This window comes from Leptonychotes weddellii, chromosome 4, assembly GCF_054177405.1.
Source record: "Leptonychotes weddellii isolate Sample4059 chromosome 4, ASM5417740v2, whole genome shotgun sequence".
Lineage (NCBI taxonomy): Eukaryota > Metazoa > Chordata > Mammalia > Carnivora > Phocidae > Leptonychotes > Leptonychotes weddellii.
The window spans coordinates 150,931,750-150,958,379 of record NC_138372.1 but is presented as its reverse complement, the minus strand read 5'-3'; the positions used below and the strand labels follow the sequence as shown (position 1 = coordinate 150,958,379).

General features: G+C 35.5%; 1 protein-coding gene across 3 annotated transcripts in view; it reads left to right on the top strand.

Moving 5' to 3' along the window:
- The window catches only part of EIF3H (eukaryotic translation initiation factor 3 subunit H), a 94,740-nt gene that overhangs the window by 8,740 nt on the left and 59,370 nt on the right, over positions 1-26,630 (top strand). For all 3 annotated transcript variants that reach the window (XM_081816423.1, XM_081816422.1, XM_081816421.1), the window contains exon 2: positions 11,826-11,982. In XM_081816423.1, coding sequence (XP_081672549.1) covers positions 11,826-11,982 — 157 coding nt within the window. The remainder of the gene's footprint in view (positions 1-11,825; positions 11,983-26,630) is intronic.

Genomic DNA, 26,630 nt, shown 5'->3' with positions numbered 1-26,630 from the left:
TTTTGGGGTTTACTTTTCTAGTGTTTTTCCTGTGCTTTAATAAATACCTATAGTTGGGGGCGCCTGCGTGGCTCAGTAGTTGAGTGTCTGCCTCCGGCTCAGGTCATGATCCCAGGGTCCTGGGATCGAGCCCCGCATCGGGCTCCCTGCTCGGTGGGAAGCCTGCTTCTCCCTCTCCCCGCTTGTGTTCCCTCTCTCACTGTCTCTCTCTGTCAAATAAATAAAATAAAATCTTTAAAAAAAAAAATACCTATAGTTGAAGTTAATGGCTTAAAGGTTATGCATGATTTTAAGCATGTTGCCAAATTGCTCTCCAGTATAGTTGTATAATACAGTTTATTTTCCCATGTGCAGAATATTGGAGTGCTGCTTCTTGGCACCATTGCCTAAGGAGTTATGATTTTTAAAAATCTTAGTCTTTATTTTTAAAATTACCTGTGCCTTTTAGTATGCTAACATACTTGTTACAATGATAAGTCAGTAAAATATTTTCTGTCCTCTGTTAGTGATACCACATCTGCCCAAGTCACCCAGGCTTCTGGTATCATCTTTGATTGCTCTGTAGGGTTTTCTTTGGATTCTCTTAGGATCATTTACATAGTTTGTGAGTCTATAACTGTGTTGTCTGCACTATTCATTTCTCATTCTCCTTTCTGAATTATTGCAAAAGTCTCATGTGACTGGTCTTACAGATTATATTTTGTACTTGGCCATCACACATAATGCTGCTGAGTAAATAATTATTTTAAAGGACAGCTATAGTCCTAGAATGCAAAAACCTTTTGGAAAACCCCCTTACACAAAATCAAATCAAACTTGATAGCCTGACTATTAAGATCTTCTTTACCTTCTGTTTTTAGCCTCCAAATGAGGGCTTGTAGATAACTATTTTCAAGTTTGGTTTACGGATAGCCTTTAAAACAGTTAAAACCAAAATATTTTCCATTGAATAGAAGAAAACCCCTGTTTTTCATTTTGTGCAGAAATGCATAATCTTCAATTCGGTTGTGAGGGACCTCTTGAGAAAGGTGAATAATCACCTTGTTCTGGTATTACTGTGGTGTGCTTTTTAAAAGCTGAAGTCTTTTAAATATGTTAACCCTATTTAATTAAACAGCCTTTTGGGTACACTTGGTACATAAATCAAAAAGCAAAAAAGAGTATGTAGTGAAAAGAAGCTCTCACTTTTCATCTCTGTCTTCAGCCACCCTCTTCCCAGAGGCAGTCACAGTTACTCTTTTTAATGTTTCCTTCTGGACTTACTTTAGCAAGCACTGCCTCCTGTTAAGGAAGCAGAAACAAACTGTAATTGAAGTGCCCCCAAATCACCTAAAAGCCTTCTAATTAAGCAGTGGTCTGTGCTCCTCAATATAACCAACTTAAAACATGTTAGGAGTAGATAGCTCCTAACAGTTTTGTAATTTTTTGATTTGTTATATATGAGAGGGGAAATGAATTTTGTTCCAGCAGAGCTTTTTTAACACTCATTTTACTTTGGAAAAATTACTTTCCAGCTACATGTGGGAAAATTTGCAGATTGGTTATGTATATTGAGTTGGTAAAGTAAAAACTTAATGTTCAAAATAAAGCATCCTCATCACTTAACCTTTAATTGTGATTATACATTTGTATGTTTGATTGCATCATTGAACTATCTCATGACTAATTTTTTGAGGATAGCAGTGCTATATTCTGTTGAATTTCCCTTTTCCCCCTTTTCGCAACAATTATTAGTTGATTTAACTTTAAAATTGTGGACCATTGATGAGCATTAGATCCAAGAGAATAATAATGAAGTATGCTCTTTCAACTGAAATATTATAGAGGTGATATTGATTAAGTGTTTTGGAGCATTGCAACTAATCCCATATGTGTCAGGAGCAAAATATCTTTTTTTTTTTTTGCTATTGAAGTTACTTAAATTTCTTTCACATCAAAACTGAACAGCAGTGATTTAAATCCTATTTATTATTTGACTCAGCCAGTTATGAAATGGAACCCCTATCCCACTTGAGCCATAAAATGTGTTAAATTCAAGACTAATGCTGCTTTCTGCTTTTTGAATTTACATTTTGGCAGTAACTACCTTCTTTGTTCAGTGTTAGAAAAAAATGATCTAGGCTTAACCAAATAAGAAAACTGCCAAGTTCACAGATCAGTCAGTGAAAGAAGCCAGAATTAAATGAAAGTCTAGGTATTGACTTTACAGAATATGCTAAGGGGAGATTCTGTGGCATTACAGTTTCTTTGAGACTAAAATTCTTCTATGGTAATAGCTGTTCTTTGACGGTGATTGATGTGAGAAATTCAGGCTGTAGACCTTACCTCCCAGAATCTACAAAACTGGAATAAAGCCAGTCTAGGAATCGTGCATCCTGCCTGACCTCTTCTCCAAATGGCCGGCAACTGGTGCAGTTGGGCTTTGCCGTTTTATTTCAGACTTCTAAGGATCTCTTGGAGTGGATCTAGTTTTTATTTTTAGCAAGATTATTGATGTTTTTAAGGGAATCTGCATACATACATAAACACACGTATACACTGCTGTTTTGAATAAAGACCATTTACTCTCAACTTTGACTTTTTGATGCAGATTTAAAAAATCTTATTTTGAAACCCTGTGGTATTGGTTGTTATAAGAGAGAGCTTTAGATCAACATGACCGATAAGTCTTAACAAAACTGGAAGTTTGTTGTCAGGTGGTTGATTTTTAATAAGTTATATTTACATCTTATTATACTGAAAAAAAATCTCTGAGGAATAAACTGAACATTCTGGGGAGGCAAGGGTCAATGCCATGAATATAACTGGCATATTCTAGTTACTAAATATTTGTTGGATAGGTGGACGGATGAGTGAATGGATTAGGTGAAATGTTTATTAGAGTATAGCTAATATGTTACTGAGAATTTACTAGGCACTGTGTGCTAGGTACTTTGGGTGGATAATTTTTTAATCCTTGCAACAGTGCTGTGAGATAGGCACTGACTGACTTATCTCCACAGGAGGTAGGTGAGGCTAGGAATAGATAGGATACCTTCTCTAAGGCCACAGAACTGGCAAACTTTATTTTGGATTCTAGTGCTCCAGCCTCTCAACTATGCCATGTGATTTTTCTGTTTGTACAGACTAGAGGTTCACATTTGTGTATACAATCATAAGAATTAATTTTTAAGCTTTTACTAAAGCTTTCTTACTCACTTGAACATTATTTTTTTCAGAAAGAAAGAAATGTTAGTTCTAGAGTTACTATGTATAACAAATGGAAGACAGCAGATCAGCATTTGAATGTTGGAGCTTCAGCTGGGCTCACTCACTGGATAATTTACTTTCTTACCTCTCTCTTACAGAGCTTGTCATTTAAAGTGGGCTCCTGCTGCTGAAATAAGTTTGTTTTTTACCCCTCTTAAAAATACAGTGTTCAGATTGGAATCAGAGCTAAGGGAATAGTGGTTTGACCCCATCTAAGGAGTATGCCTGTCCTCTCCTATAGACGCAGCATGGGGTAGTAGAGGAACTATGGGCTTGATAGCCGCACAGTTTGGAGTTCACGTCTATTGAAATATTGTTGTATTTTGAAAGACTTCATATCAGTGACATAAATTAAGAAGTATTTGATTCTAAAGTTCAACTTTCGGACTTAGGAAAGAATGGTCTACCTGCTTCCATAAACCACTGCTACCTAAAGTATGGGTATGGTTTGTGAACTGTTCACTGTCTGTATGAGATAAGCACAGGATTGAGACTGAGTGTTTAGAAACTTTTATAGCAGTATGATATTGCTGTGATAGCCAAGAGTGTGATCTCTGGCCTTGTATTTTCTCTTTTTTAAAAAAGTCACGTTTCCTGTAAGTTTTATTTTTTTACTATAGTATTGGTCTGTGAGGGATTGGAAGAAAATAAGTTCTTCACCATGGGTAGTCTGAGAAGCCCTGTTATAAACTATTTGCATACCTATTTTCGCTAATAGCATCTTCCTATAACCAGAGTCTAATAATATTTAATAGAGCCATATCTAAAATACTATTGTGATTATTAAATACCACCAGATTTACTTTTTTATTATTGGCTCTAGTGGTAAAACATTTAAATACTTTCAGCATTTCTTTTATCTGTGAACTGTTTAAAAAAGATGGTGGCTCAGTTGGTTAAGCGACTGCCTTTGGCTCAGGTCATGATCCTGGAGTCCCTGGATCGAGTCCCGCGTCGGGCTCCCTGTTCGGCGGGGAGTCTGCTTCTCCCTCTGACCCTACCCCCTCTCATGTGCTCTCTCTCATTCTCTCTCTCTCAAATAAATAAATAAAATCTTAAAAAAAAGAAAAATTTTAACAACAACAACAAAAAAGATGAACAAGTGGATTTAGTGTTTTCTTATTCTAGGTGCACAACACAGGTTGCAACCTCTGAACATTCCCTGTGAACTTGGCTTTATACAGGAAGGTTAAAAATGGTGGTGTTGTTCCACAATTTAAAACTACTTATGTCCCTAATTTTAACTGGGCTTTCAACAGATCCTTTTTATGTCTTACACAGGGACAGTGGAAAACCTGCTGCTTTTCTTGGTGAAGACTTATTGCTGTTAGTTTGCTCAAAGTTTGAATTGATATTTTTGCTGATTTATAATTGGCTTATGTTAGGCTTCTCTTAAACAGATCTCTCTGCTTGTTGAAAACAAGTCTGTGTATCCAGAAGTTACCTCTTTGACCCCGGTGGTGTGTACATACGCATATTGTCCAGTCGTTTGTGTATGTGAGTGCAGTGACGTTTGTGAATAGACGTGAAGAATGACCCTATCAACCGGAGACTAGAATTTAAAGTCAGCAGGTGCTCACGCTTATAGTTGTATTTTTTCATTTTCTCCTCCTTTCAAAGCCCACTTATTCACCCCCCCTTTTTTACATACCTAAAAGAACATGCTAAAATCAAGATATATCCACATGATTCTGTCAACTCAATAGTGTTGTCGAAAAGAAATTAGTGGGGGTTTTTTTGGTGAAACTTCATGCAGTAAATTGCTGTAATTGCTGGATTTTAAAATCTTTTCTGTTAACTTTTCCTTAATATTTGATGTTTTTTGAATTGAAAACAAATACATGCTTATTATAACTAAATAATAACAAAGATTCATAAAAGATATATCCTTCCACACCATTCTTGTTCATGCAAACATAAAAGCATAACTGCATGTATATAATAAAGTTTTATTACTAGTAATTTTTAAAACTCTAACCCTTTGTGTGTTGTGGCTCTTTGGGAATCTGACGAATGCCACAGACCTTTCTTCCAGGAAAATGCCTTTAAGTATATAGAAATTATCGGTAAAATACCTAGTTAATCCCATTAAATTCCAAAATACTTTAAAATAATGGCAAAATTCTAAATGTTATACTTTTTTGGCTTCTAAAACCGTACAGTTTAATTTATTCTTGATTGCCTGGGCTTATTATAAATGTGAGTTATTATAAATTTGAGTTTATATATAGTTATACAAAACATATGTTATATGTAATGCAGGGATATAGCAGTGGTTTTTTTACCTAGTTCCTTATAAGCATTTCAGGGGATCTTTGAACTCTGAATTGAGAAAAATTGGTAGTGGGTACATATATGAATTGTTTCTTCAGATTTTAAAAAACATGTACAGGTTTTTAAAGTTAAGGTATTATTTATACAGAATAAAATCCACCTATTTTAAATGTATAATATGGTGTAGTTGTAAACAATTGTACAGTTGCCACCACATCAAGGTGTAAAATAGTTGCTTCACCCTAAAGAGTGTGCTGATCTGCCATCAGTATCCTCCCCCTCACCTGGGCCCCAGGCAACTACTTAGGGGGTTTGTTTTGCCTTTTCTAGAATTTTATATAAATGAAATCACACAGTACATAGCATTTCATTTGACTTCTTCCAGTTAGTATAATGTTTTCAAGATTCCTCTCTGTTGTACTGATATTTCGTTCCTTTTTATTGCTGAGTAGTAGTACATAATATGGATATACTACAATTTGTTTATCTAACTTTGGTGGCCTTTGGGTTGCTTTCAGTTTTTAGCTACTATGAATAATGCTGTTATGAGCAGTTGTGGACATATCTTTGTGTGGGTACATTTTCATTTCTCCTGGTGAATTCCTAGGAATAGGAATTTGGGTCGTGTAGTAAGTTTATATTTAACTAGAAGATGCTGCAATTACTGTCTTCTACCTTTCCACCAACACTTTTCATGGGATTCTAACTTTTTGGAAAGGTCTCAGTTTCCACTTTCCTGACTCAGAAGTCCAGGATACCATCTTTTGATCCAGCACAGAGAATGGATTGCAATCTAGCTCCTAGCTCTTGGGTATTATATCTATGTCTGTTGTACCTGTGGGTACTGCTGCGTTAACTCACAGGGTTAATGCTCTGGTTGTCGGATTCCTTGTCTTGCTTGATTGGTTAAACTTTTTAGAAATGCAGTATAGTCAACATTTCTATATGTCTGCAGGAGTAGAGGGGATTCAGTACTTCAAATTGGTGTATTGCAAGGCCTAAAAATTCCAGATATATTTCTTAAATAGTTTACTTTTTAACCCTGAACTTTATTAAGAGTTGCTTTAATAGAGGAATTTTGTGTGGTAGCTTCATAGCCCTTATTTTACCAGGTAAAGATTGGTTCTGACACTAGTATTAGAAATATTGCTGATTAAAAATCATTGTAATACTTCCTGAAAGGATTTTGTTAATACATTGTATTTCATAATTCATCAACAAAAATTATATGAAATTGCTCATCTTGAATTAATGTAATGGTATCTTAAGACATAACTATTTCTCTGAGTAGATTGCGTTTATTATTTATATGCCAGTACTTTTGGTAAAAACATGAAAGTCTACTGCTCCCATCCTAGTGTTCATCCATCTCTAGGCCTTTTTGTTCTGCTAAAGTATGACTTGTGTACTTCATGAAAAGTTAATATAAGCATTTTAATTTGAACTCCATAGCTGGCAAGTATTCTCTTCACCCAAGCTGACTGCTTGGTCTTCACTTCTCTGCTCATGTGTTGTCTCAGGGAGGGGCCTTTCCTGGGTCATACACGTTAAGGTTACCTCCCTTTTATGCCTCTGTTTTTTTCTTCAGTGTGCTTCACTATCTGTAATTTTCATTCACTTTCTTAATTGTCATTCTGGAATAGTGGTTCGTAAAGTGGGAGAATCGCCAACACTTTTATAGAGGGTCTCTGAGGTCAAAACTATTTTCATAATAATATTTAAACATTATTTGTCATTTTTACTCTCATTCTTTATGAGTGTTTAATGGAGGTTTCTAGATGCTACATGCTGTGTGGTATTAAAAGATTGAATGCAGAAGCAGATATGAAAATCCAGTTGTCTTTTATTAAACTAGAGATTAATAGGATTCACAAAAAATGTGAAACAATGTTATTCTTTTTTTAAAAGATTTATTTATTTATGAAAGAGAGAGAGCGCGCACGCGCACACAGAGGGAGAAGGGGAGGGAGAAGCAGACTCCCTGCTGAGCCAGGGAGCCCAATACGGGGCTTGATCCCAGGAACCTGGGATCACGACCTGAGCTGAAGGCAGATGCTTAACTGCCTGAGCCACCCAGGCGCCCCACAATGTTATTCGTCTATCCTGATTAAAATTTCTTTCTGAAAATGTAAATGTTTTACAAAAGTGTGAAAATGTCATTTTTTGTATCCTGATTGTTTTTATTTTGAAAAATAAAGTTATTTTTCACAAGTGTAATTTATGACAATGTAATATATTTTATTATTGTTTTTAAGTGAATAAATATTTTGAACATTTTTCAGTTTGAATTTCTAATATGTAAATATCAATATAAAAATTCTTTGAGGTCTTAGTAATTTTTTTTTTTAGATTTTATTTATTTATTTGAGACAGAGAGAATGAGAGGGAGGAGGGTCAGAGGGAGAAGCAGACTCCCTGCAGAGCAGGGAGCCCGATGTGGGACTCGATCCTGGGACTCCAGGATCATGACCTGAGCCGAAGGCAGTCGCTTAACCAACTGAGCCACCCAGGCGCCCCTGAGGTCTTAGTAATTTTTAAGAGTATTAAAAGGGCCTCAGGATCAAAAACTTTTGAGACTTGCTATTTTAAAATATAAACCTCATGAAAGTAAAGACTCTTATGTGTTTGATTTTAGTTTCATTTTCCCAATAGGCCTGTCAGAGGTGGCTGGCCTGTAGAAGTCACTCAACACATACCTAGGTGAATGGATTAATGAGTGAATGAAAGAAGGCAAAAATAACAGAATTCTCGTGATTCTGTGCACAGCTTCCAAATCTTTCTGTAGTAACTGGTCTTTGCAGATATCATATTTGATAGAAAATTACTCTAATTCATCAGCATAATCTTTGTTTGGGTCAGATTTAAATGGTTCCCTGATATGGAATTGTAAGTTTTTGATATGGTTTTGATAGAGAGGTCTTAGAGATTCTGCTAAATGTTCCATTTTAGGGAGGGTGGAAGATTTTATTCATCATGCTGATTAACTGAAATTTTAGGTTTGTTGACTTCTGGTAGAATTAATTTATTTGGATATTTTAGATTGTTACTTATATTTTATCCTATAGTATTGAGAATACTTTGTGTCTTTGAAGTTAAATACTATGTTGTGTTTAGCCTTTTGGGCAAAGTTAGGTTTTCATTTTTTAAAAAGTCAGGCACTTTTAAAAAATAGTATTGTGTTCATTAGAGATTACAAAATAGTCTGCTTTACTTTTTCAAATTGCGCTGAATAATAAACAGTATTAGAAAAAATGGTTCCTCTAGGGTAATTTCAGCAGACCGGACATCTGTTTACTATTCCTTGCTAAGATCCACCCAACTTGAGAATGTGCAAACCTCAGAAAGCTGGGCGACTGTTCTAGAGATAGTTGATGTATTCAGAGACCAATACTGACTGTGCAGGGCAAATCAAGTAGGTTAATAAACACTTAGACCCAGAGTATGACAAAGTTTGGGAGGGGGTGTAGAAGAATTTGGTAATTTAGGATTCTACTGGCCAGTTTGTTTCCATCCTTTAGGCATAATATGTAGGAAAATCTTGATTTACCCATGAATTTGTAGGATAAACAAGCCCGATCAGCATTCATAAGCAGTCTTAAATTTGGGGTCAAGCTATAAAGCCTGTCTTACAGAACACTTGATGCTTCTCAGATGGATTGCTGGCATTACTTTCCCTCTCATCTCTGTGCTCTAGAGATTCTTCCAAGTAAGGCTTGAGTTCCTCTATTAGGGGGTGATATTTATGCTTTTATAAATAAAATGTTCACTTTTGGGTCTGTGTTTCTCAGTGTACTCAACTTTTCATCAACACAGGGAGTCTTAAAACAGAGGAAAGGAAACTTTGTTTTAACCACTTGTGTGCATTGCAGTCCTCTGAGGAGTTAAAACAAAAAAAAAAAAAAAGGAAGGCTGCTCCATACTTCCTCATTAAAAGTTAGATAGAATCACCTGGAGAATCTAAAACAAAAATGAAAAGAAAATCCCCTCAAAACCAATATAGGATTCTTAGCCCAGATCAGTTAACTCTGAATTTCAGAGGTTGGATTTAGGCCATCTGCTTTTTGTAATTTTTTTGCTTTTTCCTTTTGTTTTTTTTAAACACTGATGGCTCTAATATGTAGCCAGGGTGAAGACCTCTCTTCATTTATTTAAAAAAAAAGCTCCGCAGGCCATTTTGATAAACTGAGAACAAGTGATACAGAGCTCTTGAGTATGTGGGATCATTTGTGATGCTTATAAACAAAATATAGGAGTATGTTTTTGTTTTGGAGACTATTAAGCTTTCATGTGTCTATTTTTAAAAGTAAGAGGAAGCATGACAAACAGGATTAATTAAAAATATATCAGCCCTGTTTTAGGGACAGAGGCATATGGTTGGTTGGAGGGAGAGAAAATGAAAGGGCATGAGCTTGGCTGAAACAGAACTTTTGTGGTGGAACATTCCCATCTTGTGGCTTGTGAGAATAGTGCTGCTAAAGATTAGAGACTGTATTGCATTACAGCAGCTAGTGGCAGTTTCCTGTTGATTCTACTTGATGTCTAGTGATCAGGGCACAAAAAATTTGACCTCTAGGACCATTCCCTTAGCTTAGGTCTTTTGCTGCCTGACCCAGTAACCTTACTACTTCAAGCATCAAACCCTGCTTCTGCAGCCTAGCTACAGCGCCTTCTTCCAGAGCTTTTGTCCCTGCATTCTTTCTGTTTCAGCCTTGTTACTACAAAGTTACTCAGTTATTGTGAAGTAATTATAAGTACCTTGAAGTCCAAAGTCATATTTCATCTCCCTGATTTAATAATTCTGTGTCAGATTGTCTCTGTTTCCTCATCTGTCAAATAAATGAGGAAATACTATTTCTCACTTCATGCTGTAGTTAGGGGATTGAATGAGTCATTATGTGTAAGGCACTGTGGAGTGCTTGATGTAAGTGATTGATAAATGTTTAACATTCACTCCTTGAGCAAATAGATTCCGAGTATCTTTTAAGTGCCAGGACCTGTGTTGGGTGTTGAAGATGTGGTGAATAAACACATCTCTTCCTTTCTAGGAGACTATTGAAGAGGGGAGACCATAAGCAGAACAAGGATTTTTGTCTTGTAAATATGAAACATCTATGGAATGTTTTTATTTATAAATTCTTAGTTATTTCTGTAGGATATCAAAAGCTTGTATGTGAATTTGTTAGTTCTGATCAGGAATTTCCTTTTGACATCTTTCAAGTTTGAATTGCAAGCCCATTACATTACTTTTTGAACTGAAGAATTGAGATTTTAGCATGTATGTAGGAAATAAAGGCATAAGATGTCAAACTGAAGAATGAGCTTAGTTTTGATAAAATTTTTTTATATTTATACATATATATATCTATATGTGTTTATATTATATTTTTTATATTTTGAATGCTTTGGGTGGGAGGGTTGGGATGGCTGGGTGATGGACATTGGGGAGGGTGAGTACTATGGTGAGCGTTGTGAATTGTGTAAGACTGATGAATCACAGACCTGTACCTCTGAAACAAATAATACATTATATGATACTAAAATTAAAACAAAACCCTTATTTTCTAGGAATTATAACTAATGATTATTGTTACTGTGAACTTTTAAATTAATTTCCTGTCCAACCTTGCAATGTTACCTCTTTATCTTTATGGAAATGTTAAAGGAGAGAGTAATGTAAGAGCCAGTTTTCCATTAGAGGTTATGTGGTGTATCCTGGTTGAGGAAAATTAGGTAGTGCTGGAGACTTTGTTCTCTTTGTTTTCTGTTACCAAACGTTCCCATTGTTGCTTCCTTTGGCTTAATGAGATGTTCTGTTCAGGAGCCATCTTGAGATGTTGAGAAATTGTCAAGGGAACAGTTTGCTTTCAGGTTTTCAGGTAATTGAGTTTTTTATCTCTGTGTCTTATTGATGGTTTTATCATCTGTGTCAGGAAATTATCATGCTGTTAAGAGATATTAATAGGACCACTTCCTCTGTAATAATTTTGGATTGAGGTAATACTGTTTGAAGGAGCTCCTGGATGCCAGACCTTTTGGGAGCCTTGACCTGAAGGTCATGAGTGCTGTACGTGGACATTTTTGACATGTCTTCAAACTCTAGGAGTTACAGATGTACATTTAGATTATGTGAGTTTTATTATTTCTGTCAGAGTAAAGGAATTGATTTATAAGAAACTTGGCTAGTTCTATTATATAATTTTGTGATTTTTGCAAACCCTTAGTATGGTTCATTATTTCTTTGAAATAAAGGAAATAGAAACTGTATGGATGGTTGTTAAGGTCACTTCTGTATTTTCTTTTAGGTGGTATTAAAAATAATAAAACATTATCAAGAAGAAGGACAAGGAACTGAAGTGGTTCAAGGAGTGCTTTTGGGCTTGGTTGTAGAAGATCGTCTTGAAATTACCAACTGCTTTCCTTTCCCACAGCACACCGAAGATGATGCTGACTTTGATGAAGGTAAGGATACTCCTTTCATGTGTTTTTGCAGTGCACACAGATGGTTTTTCTTTTTATTTTTTTTAAATTTTTTTTTTTTGAGAGATTTTATTTTTATTTTAGAGGGAGAGAATGCATGTGAGTGGGCAGAGGTGCAAGAGGGAGAGGAGACAGAATCTAAAGCAGACTCTATGCCAAATGTAGAGCCTAATGTGGAGTTTGATTTCATGACCCTGAGATCATGACCTGAGCCAAAATCAAGAGTTGGATGGTTAACGGACTGAGCCACCTGGGCACTCCCACAAATGGTTTTTAATATAGTTCTCACCGTAACCTTTGATTATCTCTTATTGGGAGTCTGTCAGGCCAGCCTAGTTCCCTTGATTACTGAGTTTTTTGAAAAAATCATGCAAATTCTTTAAAATGAGGATTTATATAAAAAACTTAATTAGTTTGGCCTCATTTGGAATTTAAGATTCTCATTTTAGTAATTTGGATAGGAGCTGTGCTGTTGTTAACTTTCCCATGATGAAATCAGCTTGCAAATAATTTACACTGTGAAGGGTAGGGATCATCATTATGTGTCCAACATCCGTTTTCTTTTTTTTTTTTTTTTAAAGATTTTATTTATTTATTTGACAGAGAGAGACACAGCGAGAGAGGGAACACAAGCAGGGGGAGTGGGAGAGGGAGAAGCAGGCTCCCCGCGGAGCAGGGAGCCTGATGTGGGACTCGATCCCAGGACCCTGGGATCATGACCTGAGCTGAAGGCAGTCGCTTAACCAACTGAGCCACCCAGGCGCCCATTTTCTTCTGTAGTATTTTGACTTAACGTTTAAGAAGATGAGCTTAGGGTGCCTGGGTGACTCAGTCGTTAAGTGTCTGCCTTCGGCTCAGGTCATGATCCCAGGGTCCTGGGACTGAGCCCCATATTGGGCTCCCTGCTCCGCAGGAAGCCTGCTTCTCCCTCTCCCACTCCCCCTGCTTGTGTTCCCTCTCTTGCTGTGTCTTTCTCTGTCAAATAAATAAAATCTTAAAAAAAAAAAAAAAGAGCTTAACTATTTCAGAAAGAAGACACTGAGCATAATTGCTTTGTTAGCAAAGGCCATTAGTAGTTAAAGTTCACACCAAAGGCCAAGGTCAATAACCTGAAAGATTTTTTTTAAAAATCTAGTTAAAAATAATTTCCCATGTGTCTGAACACTCAAGGATCATTTTCTATATAACTTTTTTTTTTTAATGGTAAGAACAAGTAGTGTAATTTACCATCCTAAACCATTTATGAGTGTATAGTATAGAGTGCTAACTATATGCAGGTTGTTCTGGAACAGATCTCTAGAACTTTTTCGTCTTGCAAAAAACTGAAACTCTATATCCTTTGACCAGTTCCTCTTCTTTTCCCCCTTGCCAGCCTCTGGCAACCACTATTCTGCTTGCTTACTTGCTTGCTTCCTTCCTTTTTCTTTTTTTTAAAAAGATTTTATTTTTAAGTAATCTCTATACCCAAAGTGGGGCTCAATCCCATAACCCTGAGATCAAGAGTCACATACCCCACTGACTGAGCCAGCCAGGTGTCCCATCTGCTTTCTGTTTCTAAGAGTTTGACTCCTTTAAATATTTCCTAAAAGTGAAATGAAATGATGCGATATTTGTCTTTTTAGAGACTGGGTTATTTCTTTCTTTTTTTTTTTTTTTTTAAGATTTTATTTATTTGGGAGAGAGAGAGTGAGAGAGAGCATGAGAGGGGAGAGCGTCAGAGGGAGAAGCAGACTCCCCACTGAGCGGGGAGCCTGATGTGGGACTCGATCCTGGGACTCTAGGATCATGACCTGAGCTGAAGGCAGTCACTTAACCGACTGAGGCACCCAGGCGCCCAGAGAGACTAGGTTATTTCACTTAGCTTAATGTTCTCAAGGTTCATCCATGTTATAGCATATGACAGGATACCCTTTTATAAGGCTGAATAATATTCTGTGGTATGTATATACTACTTTATCAGTTCATCTGTTGATAAATATTTAGGTTGTTTCCATCTCTTGGCTCTTTTGAATAGTGTTGCAAATAGCTCTTCAAGATCCTATTCAGTTCTCTTAGATATATACCCAGAAATGGGATTTGCTGGGTCATATAGTAATTCTATATTTAATTTTTTTAAGAACTTCCATACTGTTTTTCATAGTGGTATACCAATTTACATTCCCCACCAGTAGTGTGCAAGGGTTCTGATTTCTTCACATCCTCTCCAAAATTTTTTTCCTGGTTATTTATTTTTTTGATAGTGATCCTTCTGATAGGTGTGAGGTGATACCTCATTGTGGTTTTGATTTCCATTTCCCTGATGATGAGTGAGCATTTTTTCATGTGCTTGTTGTCCGTATGTATTCTTTGAAGAAATGTCTAGTAAGGTCCTTTGCCTGTTTTTTAGGATTGTTGTTGTTGAGTTGAGGAAGGTCTTTGTATATTCTGGATATTAACACTACCTTATCATATGTATGGTTTGCAGATATTTTCTCCCATTCTGTAGGTTACTTTTTTACTCTGTGGATTGTTTCCTTTGCTGAAGCTTTTTAAGTTTGATGTAATCGATATTGTCTGTTTTTGCTTTTGTAGCTAGTACTTTTGGTGTAATATGCAAGAAGTTATTGCCATGACCAATGATAGGAAGCGTCTTCCTTATTTTTTCCTCTAGGAATTTTATGCTGGTACCATTCTGCTTTGATTACTGTTGCTTTGTAATATGTTTGAAATCAGGAAGTGTGAGGTATTCAGCTTTGTTTTTCTTTCTCAAGATTTTGGCTATTTAGGGTTTTATGAAATTCCATATGAATTTTAGGATTTTTTTTTCCCTATTTCCATAAAGATGCCATTGGGATTTTGATAGGGACTACGTTGAATTTGTAGATCACTTTGGGTAATACGGACATTTTAACAATATTAAATCTTCAGTCTATGAACACAGGATGTCTTTCCATTTCTTTGTGTTGTCTTTACTTTCTTCCACCTGTTTTGTAGTTTTCAGTGTACAAGTTATCCCCAGGTGTTTTATTCATTTTGGTGCTGTTATAAATGAGATTTTTAAAACATTTTCCTTTTTGTCATTTGTTTTCTTGTAACTTTTAACTGATGACTTTTCACTTGGATAAAATGTTACTTATGTAATTTGATTTCACATACTCATAGTACCTTGAAGATATAATAGACACTGAACATATTCTTGCTAAGGTTAGTACCTTGCTATTGCAGTTTGGTCTTACAAAAATCATTTTTTCATTAAAGTAATACCTTTAGAAACTAATCAAGGCTATTTTATTCTAGGCACTTGGGTATTTACATTTTTAAAAACTTTTGTGCAGCATGCACCTTTTTGTTTTTAAGCTGGCCAAGCTCTCCTTGTTTCATCTGAACTGTATATTTCATCTGAACTACTGTGATACTATCAGATTACGGTTGGGATTTCTCTGCACTCCATTCTGGCAGTATTAGGATATCTCAGTTCCTCTGTCTACCAGCATATCTGGAGATGCTTAATTATATTGCAGTAATAACTATTTTAGAGCTAGAAGACTAGAGGAGAAGACAAGGCATTGTTAACATAGTTTTTTTGGTTTGTAAGTGAGGAGTCTGAGGGGTTCACTTGAAGTGATTTCCTCAGTTACTGTGTTAGTGGCATAGTTGGGAGTAGAATCCTTTCCGGAACAGTTTATATTGTCACATAGTTTTCTCAAGGTAATTAAATTTGTCTTATAAAATTCTCAGTTTAGAATATGTGCAAAAGATAATGTTCAGTGCAATTACGGCAGGTGAACAAAGCAAAACGTATTTATTAATTTTAGATCTTGATCGTTGGATGCTGACTTCTTATGGGCTTTCAGGTAATTGACCAATATGCTATTTTATTAATACGTACTTTAAGAAGCTCATTAAAAAGTGTTTTAACAACATGGACATAAGAAATTTCAATTTAGTGTTAAATAACAAAAAAATTGCTGGACATTGTGTGCTGTGTACTATATGTACGTTGCCTATAATTAGTTGTTACTCTGCACGTTTGAAGGTGTTATCAGTCCCATTTTCCAAATTAGGAAACTGATCCTCAATAAGACAAATAACTTGTCAAAAACCATTTAACTGGGAATTTATAGAATAGGGCTTTAAATCTTCGGCTGACTGGTTCCAAGTCTCATGATTTTCCTGTTGTTGCTTTTGGACACTTAGTGAAGTGGAAGCCAGTGATTAAAGGGTATAGAATGGGGATCATCATTATTTTGTAACTGAAATCTGCTTTTTGGGTAAAACAACTAAATTTGGTTTTTTTTATTTATCTTTAGAAGCGAATAGGATTTGCTATTTTTCTTATACATGTGAAAGATCTGCGATAATACTCTATATTTCTTCCTACCCTTATATAATTAGTCTGGAATTTTAGGTTCCCTCACATAATTCATTTATTTGTCTGAATAGGCTTTACTATGTAGTCACCATTAGATTTTTATGAAACCTAGCTAAAAGTAAATTTTCTCATTATATGGATATATCGTGGAATAGAAGAGCCCTGCATGTTATTTTAAATCATTCTAAACATCCATTGTTTTACGTACTGCTTTTCTGTTACTTTATGCCTGCTAAAACAAATATTTATTTAGGGAAAGAGCCTTTTTTCTACCCTTCACCTTATGGAAGTAAAGTTCTCACTAAATATTTTGTAATTTTAATGATTACATATTTTGAGTTGCTTAGGTATTTGTTTCTGTGTTTTTGTTTTGGTGCCTCACGTAAAGTGGAGATTTTTAATCTGTGGTCCCAAAGTGAAATGTTTTAAATTAGGGGCTGACAAGTTACAATCTGTGGGCCTGCTTCTGCGTGTAAAGTTTTATTGGAACACCGCCATGCCCATTCATTTATGTATTTTCTGTGGCTGTGTTCCTGCTGCAGTGGCATAGTTGGCTAGTTGTGACAGAGACCATATGGGCACCAAACCTGAATTTTTTTTTTTTAACCGTCCAGCACTTTAAGAAAGTGACCACTTTTTTTTTGTGTGTGTGTGTATATATGTGTATATATATATATTTTGTTATTTTCCCTCTCTATAAGGTTAAAGAATAAGGTAATTAGTTGTCTCTTTCCATCATAAATAGATGACTTTTTGTTTGTTGCTTATTCCTTTCTAGATGTTGTCCTTAACATTGACTCTGAGTCCAGAATGTATTGTGGTCACTGTAATAAAAACACTGATATTATTGGGTATTTGTTTTACTGGTACATCTGGAAAGTATCAGAAGATGTAGTTTTTCCTTTATTTTAATGCATTTTTCCTTTACCCCCCCTCCACTCCCCACTCCCCGCCCCCACTGAGTTGTTGATGTTTAGGGGAACTGTCTGTAGATATTAGGGAAGAAAAACATTCAATTCACGGTTGCAGACTTGTGAGCCAGGTATAGGTTTCTGTGAAAGTAGTGTTTCTGTGAAACCTTTGTCACAAAGCGAAGCAGTTACTATTAATTTATATAGAAAACATTTTGAGCATTCCCAGACCCAAAAAATAACTTCTGTTAGGCTTTTCTGGTACCTTAGTACACATCTTGCTAATGGATGCACAAGATAACTCCAGATAAAGCACAGATGCTCACAGGCACAGTTCAGAGCGCTGGCACCTTGACCCTGGGGAAGATTGTCAGGGCCACTCTTGCTGCTTGGCATGTGTGCTACCCTCCAAAGGTTCACTGCAAAACAAATGCCGAATGTTATTTTTGCTTTTTGCCTTTTTTTGTAAAAGTGAAAATTCTCTTTGGATTTCTTTCAGTAGGTCTTTCAGAAAAGTGAAGTGGTATACCGCAAACTTCCAAAAGCAGGGTATGCCTGTGTTATGGAAAGGTAATGAATGGTATGAGGCCAAAAAACTTGGGTGGGAATCTCAGCTCTATACTTAGATCTATGTGACATTGAATGACTTCAGTTCTGAACTAGTTTTTTCCTGACTCTGTAGTATCTTTCATTTAGCACATGTTAATTGCTCACTTACTGAGTGCTAGAAATGTAGCTGAAGGATAATTTCTTTATGAGATCAATGCCACCTTGGATTATGCTACAGTAGGGTTATTGAAAACCAAGAAAACTGTTGGGCATAAAGTTTTTCTTTTTTGTTTCTCTCCATGAATTCACTTTTTGTTTTTTCACATGTGATAACTCTCCCTTAAGTGGCTTAAATCTTGATATTACAGGATTTACTTTGTAGTTAAAAGCGAGATAACTTGCTCATATTAGAGAATATATGCTTTTTAAAACCTGAGTAGAAAGACTCATATTAAAATTCCCATTAGGGGGCACTATTATCAAGCTTAGGAGAACTGGAGACTAATTCGTTTTCTCAGACATGCAACCCGAGGCTTGCTAAAAGGGAAAAATATTTTCATCTGATAAGATTCAGATACTGTTTTATACAACTGAATTCCTTAAGTATGTTATAAAGTGCACTGAATTAAACACAGATCCAGTAACTCACTGTCTTATTTTTCAGCAGACTAAATCAATTTAATATTGCAGGTGATATAAGAAGCTTACTTTATTCTACATCAGAGCCAGATCCATAATTTTCATATTTGGAATGGACAGATTTTTTATTTTGCTCTCTTTAAGTCAGTCCAAAGGATGATCCTTAGACTTCAAATAAGTTTTCTTCAAAAACGAAGCATGAAGACTATATTGTAGTATGAAAATACAGTTAGGGGAATGAAATGATGCCTAACTTAGGCAGTATGAACGTGTGTAGCATGTAGAATTTCTGAAGTAATTCTACACATTGACGTGATATAGACACACAGATAGCTTTTGGCTTTTTTGTTCACTTTCAGGTACTTGAAAATTATTTTTTATTATTCAAGTTTGGTTTTAGAAGAAGAAATAACTACTTTAGACTGTTATATACAATTATTTTATCATTAAACTTCCAAAAGAAAAGAAATCGTGTGGAGTATTAGACTTTTCAAAGGCTAAATACGAATTGGCAAAAATGTAGTTTACAATAAAATGTACTGGGAGTACTTTTTCAATGCATAGGTGTTATTTTTGTATCACTGGGTTCAGAGAGAGTAGGTTTTATCTAGCTGCCTTATTTGCAACACTCTCCATGTAAGTAAGCCATAGTTTTCATTGGGGAGAATCTCTGCTTAATCACTTGCTTCCTGAACTCTCACCTTCCTTTTCTTTCTTCTTAGTTTGCCTGAAGCCCACACCCAGGGCAAAAACTACTTGAAACCTCCCCAATAATTACTGTTTTGGCTTTGTATTGCTTTTGAGTTCACGGAAGAGTTGAGTCAGGATAGAGAAAGCTTTCGTATTTTTATGCAGATGGAGACATTTTGTGACAAGATATGATGTTTACTTACTATTTTGTATTATTTTCTATCTATGTGAATAATCAGTAATCATTGTGATCGACACATTCACTTTTTAAAAATTCCTGTTTTACTGCATTTTTTTCAAAGAGTTTTTCTTGGTGCAAATATTAGAAATATATAGAGAGCATTTTGGAGTGTGTTTTGAACCTTATTGGAAAAGTAGGAAGGTGTTTACTTTGTGATCTCAGGTCATTAAGAGGTATGATAAAATGTTTCAAATAACTCAGAAAAAAATTAGTTCTTAGTAATTCATTTTAGCATTTATTCAGCAAATTACATTGAATGGGTGGTGGAAAAGATCCAAAGATAGGAAATCCTGGTTACTGCTTTGAAAGATTTTAAGTGGGAGAGAAATACGTAAAGAATTGTGGAACAGACCTGATAAAAGTCTATAGAGTAAGGGAGGACAAAAAGTGATGGGAATCCTCAGGTACGAGCTACTAATTTCTTTTGGGGGATGACTTCATAGGAGAGGTAAAGTTTGATTTTGTAAGTGGGTGTTGTTTGTATTTTAAGTAATTTTTAAAGAAGTTGTTTCTTGTGAGTTTGTTGGAATTATTCACATTTCTGGGCCCTCATAAATAACAAACATCTCTAGAAATAAAGAACAAATTATTTAATATATATTCAACTTGGCATCTTTATTGTTCAGTGATAATTATGTTCCTTGACAATATTTTTCAAATTTTGTTGCTGATTTTGTATCCAGGTGGGGAAGCTGCTTTTGCCGTCTAGGCTCTTTTGATACATAAAGGACTCCTGGCAATAATTTAGTGCCATGTTTATGGAAACCTAGGACCCTGCTGCACTTAGCTCTTTTTAAAATATTTAATAAATATTTAAATATGGTATTTAGTGAATTGTAAATATTTAATAAAAACCTTTCATATATATTTCATTTTAAATGAAACAGTGTGTATGTAGGTAACTAGAGAGAATCTATACACTGAATTATTATATAATTCTCCTGGGTACCGATCTCTTTGTTGATATTTGTGGTAGTATTTTGAAAATGTTAAACCATTCGTATTTAATGGCTTATCACTGAATATTCAGGGCAATGAACTTTAGATTATTGCTTAGTTAAATTATTTTGATTGCTCAGAAAGCCTATGGTTTGTGATTTGAAACTAACAAGTCTTACTTTATATGTTTAGTCTTCAGTTTATTAAGGTGATTAGAATATGAGACATACAATCCAAATGTGAAGCATCGATCCCAGTGTTTTTATGATTTTTTTGTTCTTTTAGTTTGGGTGTCTCAAGATATTAAATACAAAAGTAGGAATAATGTCTAGCTTCATTTTAAAAGTTTGAAGAAATTTTTTGCGTTTATTTAATGTTTTAAAATTTAGGTTTTTTTCCCTTTTAAATAAGTTGAGGAATTCCTGTGCATGGAAGGATGTATACTATTGAAAATGTAGTCAAGGTAAAAGATTTTCCTTTTTAAAGAAATTAAAGTGCTTTACACTATACCCTCCCTTGGTCCCTAAAGTGTAAGTGCTATGGTTTGGAAAGAAACCAAGTAAAACGTGTTCAAATTTTGTGCAGACTTAAAGTAATACTTTAAGATTTGAAAATTACAGGTGGATACAGTACTTAAATAGTATTTAAAATTCCTAAGTTTCCCAAGTCTAAAAGTGTAATCCTTAAATTACTGTTCCCAGTGGTTTACGTTTTAATTAAATAAAAATTGTCTTACTTTTGAACCACAACAACTTTAGGTATAGATATTTGAATTTATTACTGAACCTTAAGGCAATAACCATTAAAAATGAACTGTTTGGCACTAATTAAAATGTCAAAAACCACAGTTACAGTGTGTAACCAAAGATCCTTGCTGTTTCTGTTTTTCCAAAAATTGTCATAAGCAACACAATTCAAGCTTGCTTCCTGTCTTGCCCAGAAATGCTAACCAGCTTATCTCACTAGGTGAAATTTTCATAGATCTTGAAACTTTTATTCATTTGCGATTACTCTTCACGGCTTACCTGTTACCACTTTCTGAGTGGTGGTTTCATACCTTTATCTCTTTCCACCTTGGGGGTTATTTGCTGCTTTTATTTTTTGGTAGTAATTTTTACCCAGTGCATTTTAGATGCTTTCTAACATATTTGAAAACAAAGGCAACCTTTATTTTGGCTTAAGTAGCAATATAGTGGTTACTGAATGCATTGTAATGCAACCCTACATCTCCCCACTACCCTCAGCTCCATACACATTCACCCTTTGTTTTCTCTAACATTGAACCTGCAGACATTGTAATATACAGACCACCTTTCTTCCCCACTTGATTGGTGAGAAGATCACAAAATTATTCCAGTAGTCTTTTCAGAAATAGATCTAATGACTGTTTTGTAGAATTGGATAGTGCTGACTTCATAGAGGTCGTTTTTGATGGCAGGTTACTAACCCCACACTTAGCGGCTGTGGCTGTAGGAGTCCAGCAGCGGAGTCCTAGGTGGGACTCTTTGGACTTGGAGCATGCCAGTAATAACCCCGGCAGGCAGGAGGGCAGCATCGGCAGCTGCAGTTGTCCTCAAGCCACTGTAGCTTCCAGGCTCATCTGCTCTCGCTTTACTCCCCTTTCCTTTTCTTTATTTGTTGTTCATTTCATCAAATCAATATTTCAGAGGGAACCAGGTGCCAGGCATTTCCACTGGCTGTTGTGTACCTGTATTTCTACTAAGGATGTTTTCTGAAGTGTTCATTATTTAAAGACCTTAGCTATTCTAAGCAATATATTTGACTTGAAGCATGGGAAGATTTGTTAGCACTTTATTTTAGTGAATTAGATTATGAGTATAAAGTAAAGCTTATGTTGCTATTCAGGTGAAAGTGTCCAAAAAATATTTTTGTGCAGTTGGAGAATGACTTGGATTTACTAGTATATATCGGCATATCCATATCTCCCCGTGTGCAATTCAGAGTGTTCCTGTAGTTTTGTTAAAATAATTTTGTTCCTAAAAATTTATACATCATCATGTATTTTTCACTTTCATAGTGGAAATATTTTATTTTTACTTTTGATCTCATTTAGTAGTGACTCCCAGAATTTTAAATGAAAGCTTTTCTGTCAGTAATTTATTCTGTAAATAAATGTACTTGTTTTAAAAAGTCTATTACCAAGATTCTTTTGGTAACGTGAATTCTTCTCCTTAGATTTAAAATTTCTTCTCCTATCACTCCTATCACCACTCCTGCCCTGAAAATGTAGTCAAGACAAAACACTGAAAAGATTTACTACCAGAAGAGAGTAAAAGGTTTTGCAAAGAGCGCTGACCTAATACTTGGATGGGTTTTAGCCATTTTCCCTGGTGATCGCATGAGGAATGGGATGGTATGGACATGAGATGAAATATTAAGATCACTGTAAGCCATATCTGGGTTATTTCCATGTTCCTTTAGGAGATATTTGACATAACTAGCAGTGAGACTGATGTTCTATCAGAATCCAGGCTTGAATTTCTTTCGAATTGTCTCTTTATTCTCTGGGCAGCCTGATAAAAAATAATAGCCAATGTCACATACATGGAAATGATGTGTGTACACATAAATACCATTATAGTCCTAGTTAAGAGAATTCCTAAAATCATTCATAGATCTTGCAAACATTTTTGAAAGGCATAAAGGGAAGGACATTTAGACTGAGTTCTGGCTAAAGTTTGGGTAAAGTTCTGGCTTACTGCTAATTGAAATCATGGGTCTCTTCAGCCTCAGTTTTCACATTTGCAGAGTAGATCACAACAGGAACTTTTCTAATTCTTTTAACAGATGGGAGACTGGGGCTCAGAGAGGCCCAGGTTTAAAATTAGCCACAAATTCAGAATTAGAAACCCCAACATGAAATGTGTAATCCACTACAATTTAGGGGGGTTGTCAGTAATCCCAGTATTTTGTCAAAATCACTATGAATGAGGGATATAGATGCCTGCAATTGTAACTTGTAGGCATGATTTTTTTTTTAAGATTTTATTTATTTATTTGACAGAGAGAGGGAGAGCACAAGCCGGGGGAGGGGAGCGGCAGGCAGAGGGAGAGGGAGAAGCGATGTGGGGCTCGATCCCAGAATGCTGGGATCATGACCTGAGCTGAAGGCAGACACTTAACCAGCTGAGCCACCCAGGTGCCCCAGGCATGACGTATTTACTTAAAAGTTTACTTCTTAGTGTTATCAGTTACTGTCAGCACTACTGGAATCAAATGATTGTTTGAATTTAACGTTAAACTCCAGAAAGTTTCCTAAGTTTGTGTATGTATACTAGGTATTAAATAAAAATGAAGGGCAATTCTAACCTTCAGGTCAACAGAAAATTAATGGTGATTGAATATATACATTCAGCTCAGACAGTAGAAACCTGTTTAAATACTGAAAGCACAGCTTCTAATATTTTGCTAAATGGAATGAAGAAAGTAATTAACTATAGATTAATCTGGGTAGATTAAGGGAGGAATATAGTTCATATTAAATGCCACTGAATGCAATTACAAGCAGTAGGTTGAATAGATGATTTAATTTAATTTAGGAAATCAATGTTGACTGACAGAGGAAAACCTAGTTTCTAGAATACATTTCAGATGACTTAGACAGTAGTGACTGTCATGTGAATTTCTGTCTTTACTGAATACACAGCATTGTTAAGTGGTGTGTTGTGCACTGTTTCCAATCTGTTGTGACTGCCATCTGCACAAGTGGAATGAAAGAGAAGAGAGCATGGAAAGGAAGTGGATCAGTTAGTTGTAAGGAATCTGTGTGAATGCTGGGTGCCACTAACGAAACACTGAGCAGTTAGTGGTTTTCCTTTGTAACCAGTACAACTAGCTGCCTCTAAACTGGATGTGTACAACCTGTACACTTCTCACAGTTTACCTTTTGGATGTCATGGTGTGTACCTATGGTTGAGACCGACTAGGAAATCCGGGGACTGTAACTATATTGTGCTACCCTTTTCTTATTCTTCTCTACCTTTGGTTATAATCTTTTGCTGCTTCAGTGTTTGGCACCAATATTGAGGTAGATGTAATATTCCTAGCATGTTTACTGTGCCTAAATGGAATCTTTTTGGGAACAAATTATGCCATAAAACAAATTTCCTGAGAAACACTTAAGTACTTTTGAAAAAAGTCACTAAGACCTATAGATAGGAAAATCGCTTCAAAATCTTACAAGTTGTAACCAACAGAGCATCATATGAATGATGGAAAAGTTTTGTCTGGGTGAGAGGAACTGACTGGTAGAATCTAACCTGTGTACCTTTGTCAGTGGATAAATCTCTTATTTGAATCTGAGGTTTATAACTAGTAAACAGTTCTTTTTATGTGCATATGGTTACCTTTTTGATGTAAACATGTGAGCCGTTAACAAAACTGTGTTAACCATGAGTCATCTGGTACCTTCTTAGGAATTAACATATACTTATATAGTTGACTAATAATACAAAGCCACCGTGGTTTCTGTGGTTTTACCTGCCATAGCTCCAGTTCCAAAACATTTAAAAGGAGACCCGCTCTCTCTTTTTAAATTTTTTTGGACGAAGAGTTGTCTCATCAGAAAACTGCAGTAACTTAAGCAGATCCATAACTGGGGGGAATTAATAACAGAAAGTTTTTGTTGACACCAGGAAGTAAATTAAATAGTGCAGTTGTGGTAATGAGTACCGTATATGATAAGCTTGAGCCACCTGGGTTTTATTAGGATGCTTGATACTTTGATCACAATATTATTTCAAGGCTTGTCTATTTATTTATTTATTTTATTTATTTATTATTTTTTTTATTTTTAAAGATTTTATTTATTTATTTGACAGAGAGACACAGTGAGAGAGGGAACACAAGGAGGGGGAGTGGGAGAGAGAGAAGCAGGTTTCCCGCTGAGCAGGAAGCCCGATGCGGGGCTCGATCCCAGGACCCTGGGATCATGACCTGAGCCGAAGGCAGACGCTCAACGACTGAGCCACCCAGGTGCCCCAAGGCTTGTCTATTTAAATTGCTAAGGTTTCTTGTCATCTTTGTGATTTAGACCATAATTCTTTTCACTGTGAAGAGTTTGTTTTGTTTTGTTTTGTTTTTTTAAAGAAAGGCTCTGTCCAAGCCAAAATTCTAGGGAGGTGCAAGTTCAACAGCTAAATCAGCCATAGAATGAGAAAACCAGTTAAATAGAAAATTAAAAGCTTGAAAGTATAGCAGTTGAATAGCAAGTTCATCTGACCTTGCTTCTCTTTAGTTTTTTGCGTGGATCATAATTATACTTTTTTTCTTTTAAGATTTTATTTATTTATTTGTTAGAGAGTGTGTGCACAAGCAGGGGGAGCGGTAGGCAGAGGTAGAGAGGGAAGCAGGCTCCCCGCTGAGCAAGGAACATGATGCAAGACTCGATTCCAGGACCCTGGGATCATTAACCAACTGAGCCACCCAGACCTCCCTACACTTTTGTTTATCATATGGTAGTAGAATACTAAAAGGACATTTCTTATAATTGAATTAATTATTGATTGATATAAGTATGTGCATTTAAAATATAGATTTCATGCTTTGAGAATGTAGTACTGCTATCGGTTTTCCATAAGTTGGTATTAAGTGGTTTTGATGAACGTCTTTGAGGATTTATGAAAGATTTGAACTATTTCACCCATAATGAATGAATTATATACAAATCACAGAATTTATTTAATTTGTTTGATGAATTATCTTGCTTTGTCTTTGAACTTGAAATTTTAAACTTTTGTCTGGTATAGATGAATGAAATTTTTATTGATCAAAATCAACAGATTCTCTGTCCACTAATTTTCTTTACTATATAGTCTTTCACAGGTATTTAATGGCATCTTTGTTATGTATTTAAGCAAATATTTTGGGTTGGGAAAATAAATATTCATTTTGACTAGTAAGGGGGGAGAACAGGGATGATTTAGTAATTTAAGATATTGTTGTCCTTAGCATAATATATAATAATCATTGTTCAGTACCATTTTGAAAATTTACATTTAAAATGCTTTGTACATGTATTCATGTGCTCATTAATTTTCACTGTTTCAATTTTTGAGAACTCCTATAATTGTTGTAATTTGGCTTGAAGTGTCCATGTCCAGTGTAACTTTTAAGCCTGGTTATGGGCACTTAAAAATATAATGGTCTTCTTTTAGTGTATCTTATTTGCCCTTGGCAGTGAAAGGAGTATATGGAAGTGGCAGTCAACAGCCCTTTTCTCCTTCCTGATAAGACAAAGGAGAAAAGTATTAAAAATAGGAAACGGGCGCCTGGGTGGCTCAGTCGGTTA